The sequence below is a fragment of the Dromaius novaehollandiae genome, chromosome 8 (genome assembly GCF_036370855.1).
Source record: "Dromaius novaehollandiae isolate bDroNov1 chromosome 8, bDroNov1.hap1, whole genome shotgun sequence".
Lineage (NCBI taxonomy): Eukaryota > Metazoa > Chordata > Aves > Casuariiformes > Dromaiidae > Dromaius > Dromaius novaehollandiae.
Window position 1 is genome coordinate 40528435 of NC_088105.1, and position 22746 is coordinate 40551180.

The 22746-nt window shown below is 39.3% G+C and overlaps 1 protein-coding gene across 6 annotated transcripts in view; it reads left to right on the forward strand.

Annotated features, from left to right (window-relative positions):
* The window catches only part of LEPR (leptin receptor), a 44893-nt gene that overhangs the window by 6117 nt on the left and 16030 nt on the right, over positions 1 to 22746 (forward strand). For 5 of the 6 annotated variants that reach the window (XM_026113972.2, XM_026113973.2, XM_026113978.2 and 2 more), the window contains 8 exons: positions 1585 to 1893; positions 2609 to 2726; positions 10015 to 10220; positions 12673 to 12818; positions 13607 to 13751; positions 16072 to 16365; positions 16538 to 16655; positions 20333 to 20532. In XM_026113972.2, the coding sequence (XP_025969757.2) occupies positions 1585 to 1893; positions 2609 to 2726; positions 10015 to 10220; positions 12673 to 12818; positions 13607 to 13751; positions 16072 to 16365; positions 16538 to 16655; positions 20333 to 20532 (1536 nt within the window). The remainder of the gene's footprint in view (positions 1 to 1584; positions 1894 to 2608; positions 2727 to 10014; positions 10221 to 12672; positions 12819 to 13606; positions 13752 to 16071; positions 16366 to 16537; positions 16656 to 20332; positions 20533 to 22746) is intronic. The other variant, XM_026113977.2, reaches the window with a different exon arrangement.

Consider the following 22746-nt stretch of genomic DNA (forward strand, 5'->3'; position numbering starts at 1 on the left):
CTGTAGCAGGAAAACATTCTTAATGCATGCTGTTGATCAATAACTATATGCTATGATTTATTAAGGGGCTTTTAAGAGCTATAGCAATCAATCCTATGCTAAACATTCTGTACTGTAATACATTATAGCTCATTTGTTTTTTAACACTTGTGAGGAAATGGTAAGTAGCTGCATACATTTTGAGTTCACAGGATTTAGTTAATCCCGTGAGATTGTCTGGTGCGATATGCAAGGGAAGAGGAAGGTCTGTGTGTTTTATTTTTTTTAATAAAAGAGATGACTGGCAGGAATCTTCTTTTCCCTCCAGTTGATTCTGTAAAACGAGTGGTGTATTAGTTATCTGTCCTGCTTCATAGGCAGTCGTGTCACTTACTCGTGTTCTTTTTTAATCATGGATTACGGACTAATAGTCTGTTCGGCCAACTGAATCCTCCACATGGGGCCAGGAGGCCTAATGAAGCTGATATTTACAAAGGCACAAACTCTGCCTTGTTAAACAGGAGAGGAGAAAAGAGCAGAACCCTTCCGGAGTCTGGTAATACAAAATGTGTGTAAAGAAAACGAAACACCTCAACACACCGGATAGTAACACGTGTCTGCTTTTAGTGTAATATGCATCTACTTTTAGAAAACTTGCATTTTATACTTTTCTATTATTTAGCTTATGTGCTATTAATGAAACAGTGATAGTGACAGAAATTCTGTTTTTCTTATTTTAGCTATTGTAAGACACTGAACATGAATTAATTTCTCCATAATGAACTGTTTAAAATTTTCATGCCTTTACTGAGTAGAATGATAAAAATAAGAAAGTGCACGAATCAACCACATGCCTTTCTTTAGCTAGAGCTTTAATCTTGGGAATTCATTCAATATTTTACAGTAAGCTATTTACAAAAGGGATGTGTTCATCATTCTCAAAGTCATTATTAATGTAATTCAAGCTATGACTTACCAACAAGAACTACAACTGTGGTCAGAGGGATTTTATTTTGAGGAAAGTAAGTCTGATGGAAAAGATAATGGTTTTCCTACATCTCATTTCCCAGATAATGCCCTTGGGTTGTGTAGTTACCATCAAGTCATATGTTCTTGTGAAACTGTTCTTTGGGATTGAAGAGTTACAAAGTGTCTGTGTCATTTACAATGGGATTATATTTTCAAAAACAATGGAGCCATATCGTAAATGTCTGGATTGCAAATGTCCCAGTACTGCAGGGAGATAGGAGCCTCCTATCTGTACAGTGCATGAACTTAGATTTAGGAGTCACTGTATTTTGAGTTCATTTAAACCAAAAGAGGTGCTTCCCCTATTGTCTTGGTTTTGGCCTATCTCAAGAGCTTGAGGAAACAAAAAGTTAGGTGCAGTGACTGTGGGGAGAAGGCTGGCATCTGTCAGCTGTGAGACACCAGTTCAGAGAGGGTGTTTTTAACAATTTTTGTCTCCAACTCTGAGGAGACTAGCCCCTGCAATTTGTTTAATTTTTATTTAATGCAAGTGTTTCTGTATAGCATAGGCCACTTCCTTTACATTGTAAAGTAGTATGATCTTTTTTTTCCTTTATTTTGTCTTTATATTTGCAGACTTTCTTCAAATGGCAGTTGCCCATTGTATGGTCTATCAGATTCCTCCTAGGAACTTCTCATTACCTTGTGTGCTGCTGAATGAGACGCTTTTGAGTCCTCTCTCTGCTAGAGCTGTGGAGGGCTGGTCTGGTTTGAATGGAGAGCATGGAGCTGCCGAAGCCAACTCTCCCTTGATAATGACTGAAGAAAGTTTTCTCTGTTGCCTTTGGAGTGATAACAACATTGATTGCTCTTTGTACAGAGCAAGCATGCAAACAAGGATGTTTATTCCTTCAGAAATAAGCATCTCGGCTTCTCAGGAAGCAGGTAGGTTTTTCAGTCAAGAGCATAATAAGTTGTTCTTCAGAAAAAAGTTTGGGGAGTCATTTTTAGCCAGAGCAGACAACGTAATATGGCAAAATCCTTCCTTGCAGAAGCCTGAAATGGAAGGTAAACTGTATCGCATAGATTCAAAGGGGGAAAAAAATGTTGGCTGTCTTTCTAAGGGAATACTGAATAAAATATGTAGCACTGCATATGAGCGCGTAAGCCCAGATCTTCAAAGGTGTTTAGCCACTATGGGAAATAGTTTAAATACTTCTGCAGATGCAGGCTTTAAACTCCAGGAGGAGGGGGAGACTGAGAGCAAGTGCTGTCTCTTCTGCCTGGATTGTGAAGCCTCTGTAAATATCTGTACATGAATTAGCCTCTATTTTTTTCCTGGATTGTTTTCTCCTTTCATATACTCAATCTCTGAGCAACATACTGGCCTGTTGGCCTACTGCTATCAATGGCAGCAATCCCATTGACTTCAGTAGAGTAGAATTTCATTTTATAAGAACTGTCTCATGGAACAAATAAATGTCTTTTGAAGACTGCCAGACTAAATTGTTCATAAACATTTGCACGCATGGTGCCCAGCCGCATCTTGATGGATATCTGTTAAATGCCCTCTCTTTTTGAGTGAATTTTATCCTGGCACTTCAGTTGTTTTTAGGTTTTAATATAGCTCAGAAATGTTTAATCCCTTTCTTTTGTTTAGATTCAAATTGGAACATTGAATGCTGGATTAAAGGAGAGCTGGACCTGTTAGTTTGTAGCCTGCGGTTTTTGAAGTTGTACTTGAGAGCTGATTTGAAGGTTAATCTTTTATATGCTGTGTAAGTACAGACTGTGTCAAGTTTGTCACTGTTAGCATTTTCTAAAACACCAGTTGTGGTCTCACAGGCTTGTAGCACAGTGGTAGCATTAGCTTCACAAGCAGATAATGTTATGTTCCTTTCTTATCTAGTGGTAATCTAAGACAACATGGAAAGCTGATGGTTCTGCCTTTGAATAAGAAGTGATTAGCATAGGGCAGTTCCTTTCCTCTGTCCTTTCCATGTTCCTTTCTTAAAATGGTTATTTTAATTAAGTCACTATTGACTTGCTACAATATCTTTGCTTTTACAATTGCTTAATTTTGAAGGCGTGATTTTGGTTCTGCCTTTTTTATGCTTTTGCCCAAAATGTTATCTCTTTTGAAGTAATTGATTATGTTACTTAACATCTAATACAATGCCCAGTGCTTCTCTAATCATTTTGGTGCCTCCGAGAGGTGAGCTGTGACCTGTGTAGTTGTCACTGTGGTAAATATTCTTTGGAAAGGTAATAGATGGTAATCATCTTGACTGTGGGGTGGGCAGGTCTTTTGTACATGACCTCTTTGATTTGGTCTTAAAAGGATCTGTTCGATTCCATTTCAAAGCCATATGGAATTTTCTGTATTACTGATAGATTGGAAGGCATGATATTTCCTGCCTGTTGCTCAGCAGGCTCAAAAAGTGTTTGAGGGCAAAGTGTCGTCACAGACAGTGTGACCACACAGACTTAATTTCCTTAGGAAACAGGCTAAATACAAATAGTTGCCATGCTGAATTGACAGGTGACAACTTCTATTTAAAAAGTCAGAGCTGGATGACAGATATCACTTACCACAAATTATCCCTGTTGTCAGGGTGGAAAACAACTGCATTATCTGGTAATAAATGCAGGTTTTTTAGTTGACAGAATACTTTAAACCTGAAACCAGATTTCGAGTGGGTTCCTGTTTCCAGTGTTCCTTATGGCTTTCAATTCTGAAATACCGTTACATGTTTTTTGTGGGAGAAGTAAATCTGACTTTGTCTCTGTTTCATCCACATTTTCATCTGCAAAATAGAAATATCTTAGCCAGTAATCCTAGTGTAGTAATCTGTATATTCATTTTTGGTGTGCCTAATGCCCATGGAACAACAAATTCAAGTCTCAGCTGGATGAAGAGGTTCTTTGTCTAATGAAGGGAATTCAGTAAGTATCACACAATTTAGGAGAGCTGGGCATATAGGCTAATGTGTGTCCTTGTGGCATTTCTGGATTTGATTACTTTTTTATGCAAGGGCAAGATGCAATGCAGTCCCTGACATTAGAGAACTTGTTTCCCTTCCCAGAGTTCATGTCAATGTTTTTCTTTCAGGGTCCCTGTGTTCTGGGGGAACAGCTAGCAAAGCATTTCATATTTTGGTAAAGTGACAGCTTTCCCTGTTGGCTTGCTGATACCTTAACATTTTCTTCATATGAGCCAAAATACCTTGAAAACATTCCCAGTTTTAAAATATGCATTCCTGGCATTTGTTACTCCCTGGGAGTCTGGAGATCATGCCAGGATTCTCACATATAAGACAGGCAAGCTACAGAAGTAATAACCTAGAAGAATCTACAACAAAATACTTGGGTCCTCACCAGTCTTAAGTTTTTCAGCGTTAAAAAGTATCCTTTTCATTTTACCCACCCACAATTTGCCTGCTTGTAATGATATCAGGTAGCTTTGAATAGAAAATGCTTTGTTCTGTCTGAAGCAGTGCTATGACTGTTTTCTATAAGAGAGGCTCAGACAAGGGTAACGATAAGGCTTTTGACCTTTCCTAGCAGAATCTTTTTGGGAGGAGAAGGTTTATTCCGAAATGTGATTAGACAAATTAAATTTAATCGTCTACTATAAGTGAATGATGATCTTTCCAGTAGTATATTCTAGGAATGCTGTAAAGCCTGATGATTAATTGTATAAACTGAAATCAGTTAGCCTTAGGGTTGCTTTCATAGTGGCACAGGTGAATTCACCTGTATCAGCAAGGTATTGGTGAATTTTGAGCACTGATCATAACTTGTCTTTTCTGTAGACAGTGATGAATACTAATTTAAGATTATTACTAATTCTGAGATTAATTTAGCTTAAATGACAACAAATTCTGAAGTGTAGTTGAGCTATGCACTGAAATACAAAACATTTGGGAACTTGGTGTTGACTAAAAAAAACTATTCCTACACAGCTGAAATGTGCAGAACTTGGAGCAGAACAGAAAAGCAAGCCTTAGACACCAGCCCGTGTTGCAGTATTACTTGCTTCTGTGGCTCAGGGTGTGCAGATTTTTGGTTTTGTTTTTTTTCCTCCCCTCTTATTCTGTAGTCTCTTAAACTTTAGTCCTGTATTTCCAGCTTAAAGTCACATCGCCTTTGCGCATTTGCTCTCCCCTCTCTGCCAGCCGTTAAAAGTTAGGTGTAATTTATTCTGTTGAACCTCGGAGGTGGGCTCTGGTAATTGGTTCACAGAAGTTCATAGTTTTAGTACTTCTCTTGTTCTCGCTTATCCCTCTGTGCCAAGATAAAGTCTCTCTCCAGTTCTAGCAGCCAGTAATATAGAACTGGTCAGGGACATTAATATATATGAATATATTTTCTAAGCCCTCTTGCCCTGCCCTTGCCATAGGGTCTTGGCTCTGCCTGCTTTTGTGTGATAAAAAGCTTTTGTTGAGCCACAGTGTATGGCTTCTCTTGGCTTGCTGCAAGTCTGATGGAAAACTCCAGTTTTTAATAGCCTGCTACTTTGTTTCAGGTTTCCCCAAAGTATTTCTTTCATTCTACTGAATGAAGGCACTGCCCTCTCCTGAAATTCTGAGGGCTTCATAAGCACAAGCTCATCTAAAATCAGTATTTGCAGTTTAGGAACAATGGCTGTTCTGTGACTGGGTCCGTCTGCAGCCAGAGTGAAGGTGACAGGCTACCCGTGCAATCCCGGGCTGTGGCAGTTCTCCAGAATGCTTTAGCTTTCTGTTATTTTGCTTGTGTTTGGGTCACAACACATTTAGCCCTGTCTTGGCAAATCTTTCTTGGATCTTGGAGTAAGTTGATGTGGACCCTTTCCTGAAGCTGTCTGTTCCCTTATCCCATATTCAGTTTTGTGAGTTTCCAGTCTGCTGAAATGCAAATACAATTATCCTATTTCTTAGTATCTGGTATCTTCCTCTGAGAACAGAGTGTACCTGGCATCTGGTAACATAGCTTAGTCTTTTCCTGTGCTTTGTGCTAGTTGCCTGGAAAGGCAGTGAGCTGTTCAGAGGAGAAGTTGATGGTATGGAAGCAAGATACTGGTAGTTTTCTGTTGCAAGTGGTGGAGGACCTGCCTGGCATGAAGCCACAGGGCTTTCTTCTAGTTACACTTGCATTCCTACACAGAGCAGTGTGTACAGTAAACAAATAAAAAGGCTTGTGTGGTGGGAGCAGGGAGGAATAACAGTCCATGCCTATTTACTCCCAAGCAGATGACCTTTGAGACACAGGATCAGCACAGCACAGGAAGGAGCTCAACCATTCTTTCCCAGTACACAGATGATCTGGGTGCATATAAGCTCAGTTTGACTGTTTAAAATTTGAAATAATCATTAGGAGTGATTAGGAAAAAGGTGTGGGAGGGTGGTAACTAGTCTTCCAAATAAGTCTGCTTTTACGTGGCTAAAAGACACAGCTGGGACTGATTGTGTCAAATAAATGACATAGAAAGCCTTAGATGAGCTATGACTGTGATAATGCCTGAAGAAATAGTAATGCAGAGAGGAGCGCTCCATCACGCTGGAGTCTGTAGAGTGCTGAGGATGCCGAAATCTGACAATTGAGAAATTGAAATAGATGTAGATGCTGAGAGTTTGGGTCTGAGTTTGGATCAGCTTTAAGGCCTGTGCCTAGGAAACCAGAATGAGGAAGCAGCCTCAGTGGTATTTTTGGGTTGAAATAGAGGGAACCTCGTGATATCTGTTGGCTGGAATGTAGCTGTGGTGAAAGCACGGTGCAGAGCTCTGCTCCATTTGGATGGGACTCTCAGCTCTTCGGGGCTTCGGCCTGGGGTGGGGCTGAGGCTGCAGGGCATGCTGAGGCCGAAAGACCAGCTGCAGCCCTGACCGCTCTTGGCCACTGTGCTTGAAGGATATAAATGTGCTTTTAAATGCTGCTGGTTAAAGGCTGATAAACTCTTTCACGTCTTAGTACCGTATGCTGTAGATGGATAAAGGAGTTGGGGAAGATACTGGAACGTTAATGGTCTTTATTTATGGATTTGTGTTCCTGAAGCCTGAAGGGAAGCCTTACTTGCATACTGGAATGTTTAATATCTTTGTATATTCTTTGGATAATGTAAAATCGTTACAAAATAAGATATTTTCAAGTCTTTTGGGACTAGTAGACTTCACTGAGTACAAATAGCTGAGCTATTGCAATGCTAATTTAACTAAAGAGTGTATATTACTGTAATTTGGTATCTTCATGGAAGTGTTATTTAAAAATCTGAAACCTGTCAGGAACAGCTATACTTACTAAGCCACATGAGCAATATTGGATCTGAAGGTTAATTAGAAATAATTACAGATTTGTTATGGGTTGATTGTATTTTTTTGAGACTAATTATAAAAGTTGTGAGCAATGATAGAAGGCAAGGAAACTTAAAGGAATTTTTGTGAAGTTTTTTTAAAGGAATGCAGAAGAAAGAAGTGGGACCACATCTAGGAAAGACAAAAGTACTCCAAGAAATACAGAAGCTGTATGTCTGCCAAGTACCGTTAGCATAGAGTTGCATGCTACTTGTGTCCTCAAGTCTATGAATACTGGCAAAAAGTACTGCAGGAATGTCAGTGTTGACTGACTGTAGCACTCACAACTGTAAACTACATGGGAAACTTACCTGACTTGCAGGGTCATTGCAGCAGAGCACAGGTGCTTTGAGAGAGTGGTGTCATTGAACACTTTTTTTGTTACCACCTTCAAAGAGCATCCTAAGAACAAGCAGGTAGACGCCGAATGTGTGTTTGATCTATTAAGGATGAGAACAATGAAGCTCTGGGTCAAGGAGATCCATGTGTGTAGATGCTGGTTTTCCTTGCAGTTGCGTACAGCATGGGTTACATGTGCCCTTTCCCTTATGTCATTAGCCCTTTGTTTGCTTCCAGTCTCCCCTCAGTTTCCAACCTTTCAAAATCACTTTTTTTTTTTTTTTTTTTTTTTTTTTAATATGGCAGATTATGGTAACATGATCAGTGAACCATTTGCCCTGTGCGTTTCAGTCAGTTAGATGTACTAAGTAGCCAGTTGATTAAAAAAACAAACAAAAAGGCAGAAAATCTTCACTGCTTTTTTCCCCCCTTTCTTTCCAAATGTGGAGTTCTCATCCCCTCCCTGAACTCAAGTGTTAAAATGAGTCAACTCAACTATAAAGTTATTTCAAACTTTTATAGAAAGATTCTTATTTTATTAGCTTAGTTTCTTTCTCTGCATTAGTAAGAAGCCCTTGCTGTAGCGAAAAAAATCCGAAATTATTTCAGAATAATTCAAATATAATTTTATTTGCGAAGACAGTGTCAAAAGCAGGAAGGCATATGGGATGGCTTAATGGTCATGATTTGCCTTGGCTTTGCTGCTTGTGAGAAGTTTGGCCACACAGTATTCACACTATTAAAATCACTGTGTTAAAGAGCACTGTGTCACTGAATACCTCCAGTATACCCTAAAACTTTATTTGTTTTTGAAAGATTCTAGGGAATATGGAACAGAAAATCAAGAATAATACGGGAACTGCTGATTGCTCTCAGTACAGAAGCAGCTTTGGGCCTGCTTGTGCATTGCTTATAAATTGGAAATAACTTGACTGAAATTAGTGTGGAGACACAGGAATTGAAAACATATGTAATAGAGTAATCGTGCATTGTTCTAAAAATGTATGTAAAGCATACTCGCTTGAAAAGAGTCTGCGTACTAATGTGTGTATGGGAAATAGTATGGGTTGTCTTGCAGCTGTTTCTTGAAGTTGACCCAAGGAAAATGACAATGTATATTTCAGAGGTGTAATCTAAATGTGGTGGCTGGTATTCCAGTATAAATGCATGTGTTCTTTTTGTATCCTGTAAAATATTTGATATCAACAGGAGACATAATGCACAGCTGCATGCATCTGTATACAGTATCTTGTCATTTATTTCCTTTAAAGTCTGTTGAAATCATATATTATTAGAAAATCCGATTAAGCTGTTTATGAAACATATCTTATGCCCACGCTGCTATGCGTTGTTTAAGACTATGAAAGTTTCTTAGACCATACCATTTTTGCCATGTGTTATGAAATCAAAGACTGGTATGTTAAACACTCCAGGAAAGAGTCCTGACTGGGGGGAGGGATCCTGAACCCAGATCTGGAGATTTGGTCAAAAATAGTCCCATGAGCTTTACCCTGAGAAGGAATCAAAGCAGAATGCAGTAGGAGTTACTTACCAAAATACTTTCCATGGGTCTGTCCAAGACAATAGTGGTAATACTTGTGATTAAATAACTTGCTTTCTTAGGAAAAGGCAAACTATCTAAGAAACAAACATGCTTTGCCTAAAAATAGCTGAAGTCTTAGCTTAGAATTAACTGCACAAAGTTAAGACTTTTGGAGAACATTAGGTGTCTGTATTTGTGTCTCGCCCCCCCTCCTCCCCAACTGTAAGTTGTTGACAACTAATACTAAAATGTATTCTGAACGGTGGGGTTATTTAGCCTCATGTAATTGCAAAACTTGTTTCCTTTTCACTGGAATAAAAGCTTATGATTATTATGTAGCTTATGAAGGAATGTTAAATGTGTTTTGATTTTATTTCAGTGTCTCACAACTAGGAATTAGAATGTAATCTCTACAAGGGCCAGAGAATTCCCAGCTTGTCTGCTGTAGGGTAAATTTGTCTTCCTAAGAAGCCTCTAGTAATAGCTACCATCAGGAATCGGAAACTAGACTGACTAAACCATGGATCTCATCTAGTATGATACCACATTTGTTTTAAGGTCAACCCTTAGAAATACTTTTCATGAAATAGTTTTAACTACTTCACTGGGAAAACATGTTTTAAGGTCAACCCTTAGGAATACTTTTCATGAAATAGTTTTAACTACTTTACTGGGAAAATATTTAAGAGGAGAAGAAAAAAAGCAAAACAGTTGGTTACAATTACTGCCTTTTTAGGCAACTCATTTCTTTTCATTAGTTTTTGCTGTAAATAAACCTTATCCAGAAGGACAAACATCCTCTGTTAAAATAGACTGTAGACAGAATTACTTTTTTTTCTTTTTTTCTTGTAGATCAGAGCTGTCGCTGGGAGAAGTATCTACAAGCTCTCTAAAGGGGACTGTAATGGTTGCTTCTTGTGACTGCAGTGAGTATGACAAGTGTGAGTGCTGTGTGCCCTCTCTGAGGCTCAACTACACCTACATCATGTGGCTGCAGATTATGATTGGTGTAACGCCTCTTTGGTCACCTTTAATGTCTGTCAAGCCTCTAAACATAGGTAAGTGTGACCTAGAATCTAAACTTTTTTTTGACAGAGAACAAGAGCAGGATGTCTTTTGTGGAGAAAGAAGGCACAGGCAGAACAGGAAAAAAACTTCCTGGTGTTGTCTTAATTGTTTGGGACAGTGCTATATGCGTTTGTTAAGCTGTCTGATGCCTGTCTGGGCTCTAGTGCAAAACCATGTTGAGGAAGGATTGGGCCATCAATGTGCTTGAGCTTTCAATTCTAATCGGGGGCTCCTTGCTCCCGGGTCTCAGGTAGTGGTGGAGCTTGTCTTTCTGTGTTGCTAAAGACTTAAAATAGTGGAGGGGAAAAAAAGAGCTTTTCTTAAAGCTGCTTAGTAAATAAGACTGCCTCTTCCCCTAAGCAGCTATTATCTGGATGCCTTCTTCTTTACACATGCAATTCCATTTTTTTTCAAGTCAGAAAATATTCCTCTAACACTTAATTAGGTTAAAACTATAGTGACATTAAATCACAGAAACAGTTGATATCTGTTGCTCTCCAGTATGCACGGTTGCAGATCTTGGCAGATTTCAAAATGGCAGGGACTCTTTCAGCTGTGGAAAAAAATAGAATTTTTGTAAACTTCTTAACTGATATGTTTTGCGGACAGAACGGCAAAGACTTTAGGTGGGTTAGTTTTGAAGATGAGGGATTGCATTCATCATCATGCTACTTTTATGTTACATTACTGGAAAAAATGTCAAAATTCAGAGCTGCATCTGCCAGTGTTAAGAGTGGCATAATTAATTTGTTCTGCTTAATGAAGTATATTTTTAAAATGTGTAATATTAGTATGTGCTGTGCTAAGACTTAGCTCAATAAAAAATATTGTTTGAAAATAGAAATATGAATACTTGTATCAGAGTTGTATGCTCATAAATAGTATCAATAGAACAGGGGGTAGCAGAATGAGAAAACCTCATTTTTGTGTTATATTGTGTAAAATAATGTAAAATTTACTGTGTAATATAAAAATTATTAAGTCATGTTGTGAAAGTTATGAACTTCTCACAAATCATGCATTTCTCCTAGTCTTTGTTAAATTAGTTGCTTTGAGATGGTATATAAGATTTGGATAAGTAATAAGAAAATAAGATCTGGCTCCATATAATGAATTTATATGGAAAATAATAACAGTTGTTTGATACACTGAGTGAGATTCCAGTAATACCTCTTAAATGAGACAACCTATAGAGCAGATAGATTGGTGAATGGCCATTTTGTATTTAATCCAGTATTGATAGGTGCACGCTCTTACTTGAGCGGACGCGAGTGGACCTGCAGGAGGTCCCAGGACAGACTGGCCTGTTGTCTCACCGCATGGTTCGAATGCCCAGAGCCGGTTCTGGTTCTCCATGGCACTGGCTAAGCGCTGTGGACGTGTGTTTGCTTCCTAGCTCTGCTAGCTCAGTTACTGCTACCAGCCCACATTCCCCTGTGTGGAGGCTACTATCGTTCCCAGTCACCCATTAGAGCTACTTCTGTGAGCCCTTCCCTGCCTGCTGCACCCCTCTTACCCGGGTTAGCAAAGCCATAGAGTAGGTAGTGTAAATCTCCAGATGAAAGTGGTGGCTGTCTCTGGCAGGGGGTGAGGGCAGGCTGTGGACATCCAGTGCAGCTGAAACCCGAAGGGAACATGTGTCCACTGCCTAAGATGCTTGGAAATACTTTCTTTCCAGATTAGGCACATGCTGTTTACTCTGCAGTGGCTTTTAATAGGATATTACTCTCGTATGGGAGAAGCTGAGTGCTCAGTGAGGACAAGATCAACCAAAAAGGGTGGTAATTATGCAGTGATATGAAAAGTTCTCAGTAACAGATGAAAGTAGGATCCAAGTTGCCTACCTTTATCCGAGGAAGAGTGAATGTACTAATCATCGTTCTAAATTGCCCATCCATTTCCTCCTCCAGAGAGTTTTCTTCACCCATGTGGGAACTTTCTGAAACCCTCCATTTTTACTTTGCCTTAATGTAGCTCTACTGGAGACCTCCTTTCATAGCCATAATCATTGTAGAAGGGATGAGAATATTTAGAAAGTCTTTTTATACAATACGAGGACATTATCTCCTGCCTGTTAAGGAGCTGAGCAAATTGCTTTGCACAGCACTCCATCCTTCTCAACCCTCTCTTCAGCAAAACAGGTAAGCTACTGCTTGGCTGCTGAGTAGAAGCATTGCCCAAGGCAAGAAAGTCATTCAGTTTTAAGGTTAACATTAGGTCAAACAGCATGGCCTGATAGCTAACTATGTAATATTCCCAGGGTACAGTTTCCTAGTGATATTACACAACGTTGCTCTGACATACATTAGCTGTAGAGCAGCTCTTGAAAACTGAACTTATAGAAAAGGTGTGAAAGAGATTTCTGAATTAGTAAAAAACGTTGCAGCCAGCAGTTACAGGCAACAATCTTAGCAGTAAACTTGTCATTTAATTTGTTGGCAGTAAAGCCTGAACCTCCTTTGAACCTGCATCTAGAAATGACAGAGAAAGGTCAAGTGAAGATCTGCTGGTCTGGCCCAGTGCTGATGCCATACCCACTTAAGTATGAAGTAAAGTTCTCTGCAAATTCAAGTCAAAACAGCTGGCAGGTGAGTCAGCTCTGGTCTCTGTGTTTTGAGATGGAGCAGTGCAAGTCTGCGAGTCTCTTCCAATTGTGGATATTTTACCACCCTTCCTGTCCCTTGGGTTGTGGCACTGGTGAGCTGAGCAGCGTGGCTGGTCTGGTGGAGCTGGGCATGGCACGCTGTTTCCTTCTGAGCTGGTGTGAACAGCAGGCCCTGGTAAACATCAGCAGAGTGTGATAAAGCTGGCAGGCTGGACTGTTATCCTAGGAGATATACTAGGAGATACACTATATGTTATACTAGGAGAGCCTTTACTCAAGGATGAGAGACCCATCTCCCTTTGGATTGTGGGTTACACAAACTCCCATCCTCCTTTTTGGATGAAAATCTAGATTCCATGAAGTCCAAAGGCAAAGCTCTCTCTTTTCAGCAAAACCTAAATTCCATGATAGATGCACGTATGTTTAATATTTGTAGCTTTTACTAGTGAACAGAAAATTGCTTTTTTTGTTCCAACTGTACAGCTGGCTCTGGGGTGAAAAGCAGATTATAATTAGCCCCTAATAAAATAACGTGTTTTCCACTGGGGTATCCAACTTCTAACATACTCAGATTTACAGTAAATTCAAAGAAGAGAGCTTTGTTTCACCCATCTTGCTACGTAAAAATAACAGCTTTCTTTAGACTAACAGTTTGTGTTGGTTCTGTTGACTGCTTGCTTGCTTGCTCTTGTGTGCTTTCTCCCTCTCTCTCTTCCCCCCTGCCTTCCCTGAAGTGTTGTACATTAATAATGGCTTCTGATAATCCAACAGATGGTTCAAGTTGTCCTAGAAACCTCGTTGGCCATAGACAATGCACTACTTGATTCTTTATATTTAGTTCAAGTGCGGTGCAAGAATCTGTATGGTCCAGGGTTCTGGAGTGACTGGAGCACGCCATATGATCTGCACTCAGCAGGTAAGTTGTGTGCAGTCACTCTGAGCAGTAGGTAGTCTTTTGGAATAGAATGGATTTTTCCAGTTTGTTTTGTTTTGTGGAATGAGTATGTGTGAGTGCATGTTATGCAGTTGGTACAGTACGCTATATGAAAACTCCTCTGGAAATTCTTTCTTCTGCTGCTTCTCTTTCCGTATAGCTCTGCCAGTGATTCTGCTTTTGTCTTTGTATGAGACTTGCATTTAAAGGAATTCTGGACTAATGCATACAGACTGCACAGTCGTATCCTTGTCAGTTCCTTGCTTTGCCTTGTTGCTCGTTCACCAGGCACCTGAAGTTCAGACCCAGAAGCAGTTCTTTTTCTAAGGGTTCTTCCATTTGAAAAGACACTTGGTAGTATTTGTCCTCTACATAATAGGAGAAATTTCTCCTAATGCTTTCTCTAACTTTTAGTTTAGTGTGAGGCTTTGTAGCTGAACTGCAGGCGTGGAACGCAGGTTGGGGTTTGTAGTTTTAATATAATACATCATGGTTTGTAATGTTGAGCACAATTCATGAACTTTGCATAGTATCCCCAGTCAGTCAGTCTTGATGCATGCCGCTTTAGTTTTAAGCGTGTAATCTTATGTGCTGTAAGCAATTTAGTATCCAAACAGAGCGAGTCTTCTGACATGATGCACACAATGAGGGCTCTCCTGGACTCAGTGTGGGCTCCTTTGGATTCAGTGAGGTCCCTTACATCGGCATAGCTGTTGCTAAAATGGCAGAGTGTCATGGCTCTGTATTCACTGCTAGAGTATACTGGAAGAGAGTTTTTTGTTTGGCAAATCCTTGCTCAGTCATCATGATTGCTGATTTGCTGTGTATACTACACTGTTTTGGGTCAGCTTAAAGGTGTCAGGTTTTTCGCGTTGTATTTTTCCATACTCTGTTTATGGTTAACTGGAAATATTTTGGTCTGTGTTGTCACTGTCCTCTGAACTATCATGTGACAGTAATGAGTGCCTTACCTAGGTGCATACTCATGCTTACTGTAGATAAATAGTCTCATGTATGTGCTTCAGTCCAGTCAAGCACCCAAGCAAATAACTAACCTCTGCAGAGGAGGTTGTCTTCCAACAAATCTGGAGATATTCAGGCCCTCTTGATTACAGAGCGTGTAACACATGGTGTCTGATTACAGGCTTAGAGTCCTAATTGGCCTTTAATTTTTTTATATATATAAAAAGTACTATAGCAAAATTATGTATCTTTTACTTATTTTTGTTCTCTCTCACGCATGTATACTCATGTTTACAGAAGGGGTTTATGGGTGTTTTAAAACACAAACATGTATGTAAAAGAGGTACAGTAGATACTATTAGATTTTTTTTCTATTTAACAACCTGTTATGGGATATGTAGTTGTATTAAACACACATCTCATCAGCAAAATAATACCATTTTGACAAGCCTGGTGGCAGCATAAAGAAAGTAAGTTCATGACTGCAGGAAGCCCAAATTGGCCTATTTGCCTAGTGGCTGATCTTAAGATGAGCCAATGGCAGAACGGTGGAGTGTGTAGTGCAGCTGGTAGCAACAGAGAGGCTGGCAACAGGGATGCTATCTTGCATTCATGTAAGTGCATTAATACTAGAAGAATAAATGCTGAAATCAAGCGGTTGCATTTTTGTACAGTGGCTAGTTTTATATTCTGTGGACCTTTCTAAGCATGCATTCCAGTATGCATGGTGATGGTTCAGCTGGTGTCTGCCTTCAGCATCCTTGCAGGGTTTAAAGAGTTGGATGCCCCCCCCCCCCCCCCCAAAGTATGGTTCTTCTCTCTCTTGGATTCTCTCTCATTTCTACCTGAGGACAAATACTTGTTGCAACATTCAATAAGCTGATTTTTCAGAAGTGGATAAGCACACTCATTTGCTTGGCCCTGACACCTTAGAAAGTGGGCTGAATAAAAAGTATCACTGGTAATCCTGTTTCCCAGTAATTCATTTGCAGTAGCCATATGCTTTCCTGTTTTGCTTGCGCTGCTGTGCATTTCTTTTTTTCTTCACTGTGCTCCCCAGTGATTTTCTGCTCATTTCATTCCTGTTTGACTGGGGATATTAAAGGTTATTTTTATCAGTGAATTTATAACCATTACTGAGGGGAGAGATTCAAGATCTCATTTCTGCTAGTCTCCCCTATATAGTCATTAATAATACTTAAGCTGGAAGAAGTAGATGGTTTAGAAATGCAACTGGATAGCAATGACATTTGTTATTGTCGTATGATTTTATAATCCCTTTTGTTATGATTCTAATCTTACAGGGCTTTTTTTCTTTTTTTTTCCTTCCCTGTAACAGAAGTCCTGTACTTCCCTCCTAAGATACTGACCAGTGTTGGTTCTAATGTTTCCTTTCATTGCATCTATAGTAACAAAAACAAGATAGTAGTGTCCAAGAAGATTGTTTGGTGGCTGAATTTAGCAGAAGAAATCCCAGAAAGTCAGTACACACTTGTGAATGATCGCGTAAGCAAAGTTACTCTCTTCAACTTGAAAGCAACAAAACCTAGAGGAAATTTTTACTATAATGCAGTGTACTGTTGTCATCAAAATAGGGAATGTCATCACAGATATGCTGAATTATATGTAGTAGGTAAGATTCCTGATGATTTCAAATTATAATTTTTGTGTATTTTAATAGTAAAGTCAGAGTATTTCAATTTTAAACTCCGGTTAGCTTTTATCAAGCAATAGTGACTTGTAATGCATGTTTTTATGTGAACAATTATATCTCTATTAATAAACTTTCAATGTGTTTTGATTAGATGTGAATATCAATATCACATGTGAAACTGATGGGTACTTAACTAAAATGACTTGCAGATGGTCTGCAAACGCAAACACATTGCTCGTGGGGAGTTCTTTGCAGTTAAGATACTACAGGTGTGTATAGCTTTTAATGCACTCTTTATGTTTGGAAAGTGTTACTCTGGAAATACTATTGCAGTAAACAAGTCTGAGTAGATGTAATTACAAAATGTAGTCAGTTTCTGTAGACCAGACTTTTTCCCATCTGGAACTCCAGAGGACCTAGCTACACGTGCAAAACGGGGACACTAGATATTCGAGTATAAAATGTGGATTTTATTTACCCATTCTTTAGCACTTGTAAAACTTGTAGATACAGTTTGAAAGTAGGTTCTGTAAATATGGTTTGAAACTAGAGCAGAGAAATTAATTTAACTCTGTGAGGGTTATTTTTTCACAGTAGTAGGTTGTCTAGATCTGTCTAAACCAATATGCTTTTTAAGCTTCTCTTTTCTTTCAAGCCAGTCTCCCTTTCTGCTTGAACTGTATGAGTGAATGCCAGTTTTTTTGGCTCTTCAAGTAGGTGTGTGTGCTTGTGTCAGGCATAAAAATTCTTCTAGTTGCTCATATTTACAAATTGTAAAGAAATGAGGAAAAAATTGTTCACAGTGAGAGTGGCTAAGCGGTGGAACAGTGGCCCAGAAAAGCTGTAGAATCTCTGTCCTTGGAAATCTTCAGATCTCAACTGGACAAGACCCTGGGCAACTTGATCTCTGAGTTTAACCCCACTTTGAGTAGGAGATAGGGCTTGAAACCTACTGAAGTCTCCATTTTAACCTCCATTTTTTTAGGATTCTATATCTTTTCTCTACATACAGATAGTATATATACATACAGTGGCAGAATTTAGTACATTCCGGATGAAAAAAATCTTGCTTATAAGAAGAGAATATTGGCTCATAAAGAGACTATTGCTTTATGGAGGGAGCAGCTTTGGTGCCTAGAGCAATTTTCATTTGCATTGTCTAATTTGTGGAGTCTCCATCCTTGGAGATACCCAAAAGCCACCTGGACAGGGTCCTGGGCACTGTGCTGTAGGTGACCCTGCTTGAACAGGTGGTTGGACTAGATGATCTCCAGAGGTCCATTCCAACCTCAACCATTCTGTGATTCTTTAATTTTCAGATGGTTTGGCCCAGCTTGTTTTCAGATGGTTGAATAGAAAGCAATTTCCAAGTCAGGACCAAATGCCAGTGATGTTATGACAGTAAAAAAGCCGTAAGTGTTAATGGAGTCTTTCCAGAGTAGTCTGACATGATGGATGGCAGAATGTCACCTTTTTTCAGAAATATTTGAGCACATGTATACTCCAGAACTGGGAGTCCTCTTGAGAGCCTCTCTTTTCTGGGCTTTCCAGCTTGTTTTTAAGTGACCAAAGAATGCAGGGTAGTTGAAGGACTAAGGAGGATGTTTCCTACTCTCCGAAGAGAAAGCTGTTTCACCTCAAGTTAGGAGAGTGTTCTGTAAATGCCTTAACATTACAGCTGATTCTTTGCTTTTGGGCATCTGTGCTACTCTGCAGTTAACATTTCTTTTCGCTCTCCCCTACGTTAATGAAGCAGTTTTTATAACCTCCACAGTTTTCTCCGCAGGTCCTTGGAGCTTTAATTTTGTCTCTTTGGAAGGAGCAGGAGAACTGCTCCTCTTTGGGAGCAGTTTGGGGGCAAATGTAATAATCAGTGGTATGGTCATCCTCATCTTCATTTGTGTGCACAAATAATGCCTGTAATAGTATTGTTTTGCCACAAAACAAAAACAAATCCCTTTGACTTATTAATGTATTGAGAAAGACAACACTTCCTGAGCAAAAAATCTTCTGTTTTATTGCCCTGCTGGACTGGGTATGCAAGAGTCTTTTGGCAAACAAGCTTAAATCAGTCCTGAGGGCCCAATTCTGTAATGACACAAAAAGCTATACCGCCTTCCTAAATGGAGGTGGATTTTAGTTCTGAACAGTTGTGGTACCAAGACTAACATTTCTCAGGCTTTGTGAACTTGAGGAATAGCTAGAATGCTCGAGACTTCAGCCTACAGACCTCTAGGGCAGGTTTAGTGACTAGCTGACGGCCAAGGTAGTTTTGTTTCGCCTGTTTTCACACATATGTGAATATAATGAATGCACTGCTGCGTAAGGAGCTTGAAATAAACACCTAGGTGCTCTTGCCATGTTTTTTGTTCCTTTTTTTTTCCTTGTTCAGGCTAAAAGTGTTGTTTTCTAATACTAGATGATAGTCTATTAATTTATTGCAGTATTCCTGCTAGATCAAACACAGTGTAATACAGACTGTAAATGCTTGCCAGGTGCTAGTATTTAGCTATTATTTATTGAGATCTTTGGGTTTTTTCATTTTGCTTATTATGGTCTGAAAGAACAAAAAATAAAAATCATGAGGGACCATGTGAATGTAATGACTGCTGAATAGTTCCAGTATTAGACTTTAAAAATGTATAATTATGAAAATGCCAGTATCATTTGCATAAGTCTATTGCACGTTGTGAACAAAAACGCAAAATGAACCTGAATGCTGCAAGCCTGAAACCAGATGAAATGCTCGCGTCTGATAGTTGCCCAAGGTGATTGTAAGGGGATAGCATAAATATGTTGGAGTTGCTGGTATCTGTTTAGACATGGGCAAGTTCTTAGGATGAAAGTTAGAAGTTTAATGTGTTGTATCAATATCAGACATATCAGGTTTTCCAGGAGCACACAGCTATTCTTCTGGGGTATTGATGCAATTACATTTTGCAGATGTAATCCCATGCTGTACACTGATGTGGTATGATAGCTTTGCCTGTTGGCGTTTGTTTTGGCTGGCTTGTTACTGCATCTTCCTCTACAGTTAATGCTGCCAGCAATAAAAGAACAGAAATTACCATCTTGTAAAAACAGAGAATGCTGAGCTAGATCTTCAAAGCGTAGGGCAACAGTTTAATTGGCATTAGCTGTGTTGACATTAAGAGGAGAATTTCAGCTAAGTCTAATTTCTGTGATCCATCTGAATAACTAATATACTATCTGGCCACACTCAGCAAAAGTCTGAGCTCTGCAGGCCTGAATGCAAATTTCAGGCTTAGGAGAAATTTGAAAACTTTCCTCTTTTCATCACTGGTAAGATGCCACGGTTTGCCCACCACCATTTTGTCCAGAGTCCTGGTCTCCTCTCTTCTGTTGCCAGATGTGGTACTGATGTCATGTGGGATTTTAATACCACTATCCAGAATTGAATTTTAAATGAGATTTCCGTCTCCTGGAGATTTAACTGTGCATGTCTGATTGGGCCACATGGTAGCTTTCCCCTGGATACCAGTTGGTGTTTTAAGTCATATTCTTGGCTGGAGTAAATCGGTGTTCAGTACTCGATTATATTGGCTGGAGTTCTGCCTTGCTATGTTTATTGCTTATATCTACCATTCAAATAACATGACTGACTTAACAGTGTCTGGAGATGCCTGCTATTTTCTTACCTGTTTCTTCCTGATGTAGTCTGTTATCAAAAGACTTTGCACTGGGGAGAGCCTTCCATGTCTTGCTTTATTTAGGCTAAGAACCAGAGCTTTAAAGAGTAACATTACAGTGTTATCTATCCATTCAGTGAAGACTCAGATTGAGGGTCTGTCCAGATAACTGCCAAAAAGGATCACCTGGTTCAAGTGATGCCATTTTATTTACTTACTGCGGAATTCTATTTTAGTGGTGCCATGAGCAGCTTATTGTTGAACAGTATTAACTGAATGTTTTTCTCTCTTTTAAGGAGCAAAATTTATTGTTCTGACTTCCCAAGTACTTCTTCAAAATCAGAGGTGAAAGAATGCCATCTGCAGAGGAATCTTTCTTATGAGTGCACATTTCAGCCTATTTTTCTTTTATCTGGATATACTATGTGGATAGAATTTAAACACTTCCTAGGAACTCTTGAATCTTCACCAACTTGTGTCATTCCAGCAGATGTAGGTAGGTCAAGATTTCTGTACATCTTTCTTCACTTGTGACCTGGGATTTTATTGTTTTCTTACAGTATGCGTAAAGTACTTCTTCATAGTCTTGAATAAATCAGATTGTGGAAATAACATAAAAACATCAGAGCTTCAGTGTTGTCTTCTGAAAAGCATTGGATTAAGTAATCTTTCTATACATTTTGCTTGGCACAGGACCAGACTGTAACTGCAGCTAGTACCTATAGAATGAAACATCAAGTTTTGCATGTTTATCCTCTTGGTTCTTTTGCAAAGACATCTACAGAAAATGCAAGTATTGTATTTAAATACAAGTGTGTTTATCTCATTTTTAAGATTCTTGATTATCTAATTTTTTGTAAGTCTTCAATTACGAGGTTAAATTTATGTTTTGATGCCATGTAACGCTATATGCATTCCTGTAAACATTTGCATACTCTTTTTTAAAATCATAGGAACAGTTCATGTGCTTGCATACTTTTGTAAAACTTCTTTTGCAACGTTTAGAGCATTTACTTAAATTTTTATAAAAGCTAACAGCAAAAACAGTGTTTGAGGATTTTCAAACACTTAAAAATGTGCAAAGCAAGTCTTATTTGGTCCATGGCCTACAGCATTCATTGGACTGTGTAGATATTTTACTGGATGCAAGTGTGAACGTACATGGAAAGAAAACTTTGCAGCTTTGGCTTCATATATCTTCTGCGAAAAATATTTTTACATCCATTCACAAAGAGGAAGTGGCTGTTTTCCACCCAGCTTTAGTTAGTATTTGTAATAGGTGTTTCCTTATATATTCTGGCTAGATCACAAAAGTACAGGATGAAGCAAAGCATAACAGAACATATGTATTATGTGCATGGGGGAAAGCATGCACATAGAGAATATAAAGTATCCTTTGCATTTCAAAGTTTAAATAGAGTGGGCAAAAATGAATTTCATGAGAAGGAAAGAAAAAGCTCAATGCATTATAGCTAATTGGGGTTTGGGGTGTAGTGTTTGATTGTGAGTGCGTGTGGCCTTTTGATTTTCAAAGTTTCTTCAAACGCTGGTTAGTGTAATTAGTATAAAAGCATATGAAACTGAGACCATACTCCAGCTGCTCCTGTCTAATCCAAAGAGGGTGGCTTGCACCATTTTGGCAAGCAGTGTTTGCTCGATTATCAGAGAATAATTGGCAACCTTAGGCCTCAGAAAGGAGGGTGGTGTGAGGCATTGGGGAGGCAGGGGAGGTGGATCCTGCACTTCTGCTTAGAAAATTTGCCAAAAGAACCTGGCACTTGGCAGCATGGCAGCTGGAGCATTAGCCATGCCACAGGTGTCAGACACCCCTGTGCTCCACGCGGTGTAAGAGGTCAAGTTGGCTTTGCTCTTTTGCGGAAAGGCGGTGGCCTTACACAGTGCTGCCCAGAGAGGAGTGCTAGCAGGTGCAGGCTTTCAGCTGTACCCAGCCTGCAGATGTTTAAGTCCGATTTACTCAGGTCGTGACTTTAAAAAGAAATGCATAGAACTGACCTACAGTGCGTAACAGATTTTCTGTATCTGTATCAGATTAAAACAAAATGTGAGAGGAGCTAGAACACACACAATTTAAGGCTTATTTCAGTTTTTTGCTTTTTCCCCCCCCTCCACATATGATTAGTCAAAACAAATTTATTCCAGCTTTGCTTTGTTAACAGATTGGTGCTTTCTAACATGCTAGTTCAGTCTGCTAGAGAAGGTCGGTTTTGGTTAAATTTCCCGTCAGTAAAATGAAAACTTCACGTATTATCTCCATTAATCTTTGCATCAGCTTGCACTGTCATTCTCCCTTATAGGAGCTACCTTTCTGGGCCACCCGTGCCTCTGCTTTTCACAGTGGTGCGCTCCAGGCTACATCGTTTGCTGTTTCTCACTCTAGTGGAGTCCCAGAGGAGGCACCAGCTGCTGGCACCAATATAAGCTGTAGTGGTTTAACTCAGAATGAAACATACTGAAACTTTCCCATAGGGTTTTTTTTTTTAATGAAACATTCATTCCATAAGAAACTCTGATTTTGATATTTCATCTTAAATTTTTTGGTGGTTTTGTTTTGGGTCAAAATTGGGATGAATTTCCCGTGAGACAAACATTCACTTTCTCAGTCAGAACGCTTTTGTCTGCAGTGAATGGACAAGCCAGCCTGGATTGGCAAATTGTTATTTTTGTATCAAAGGCTGGCTTTATTCAGAGT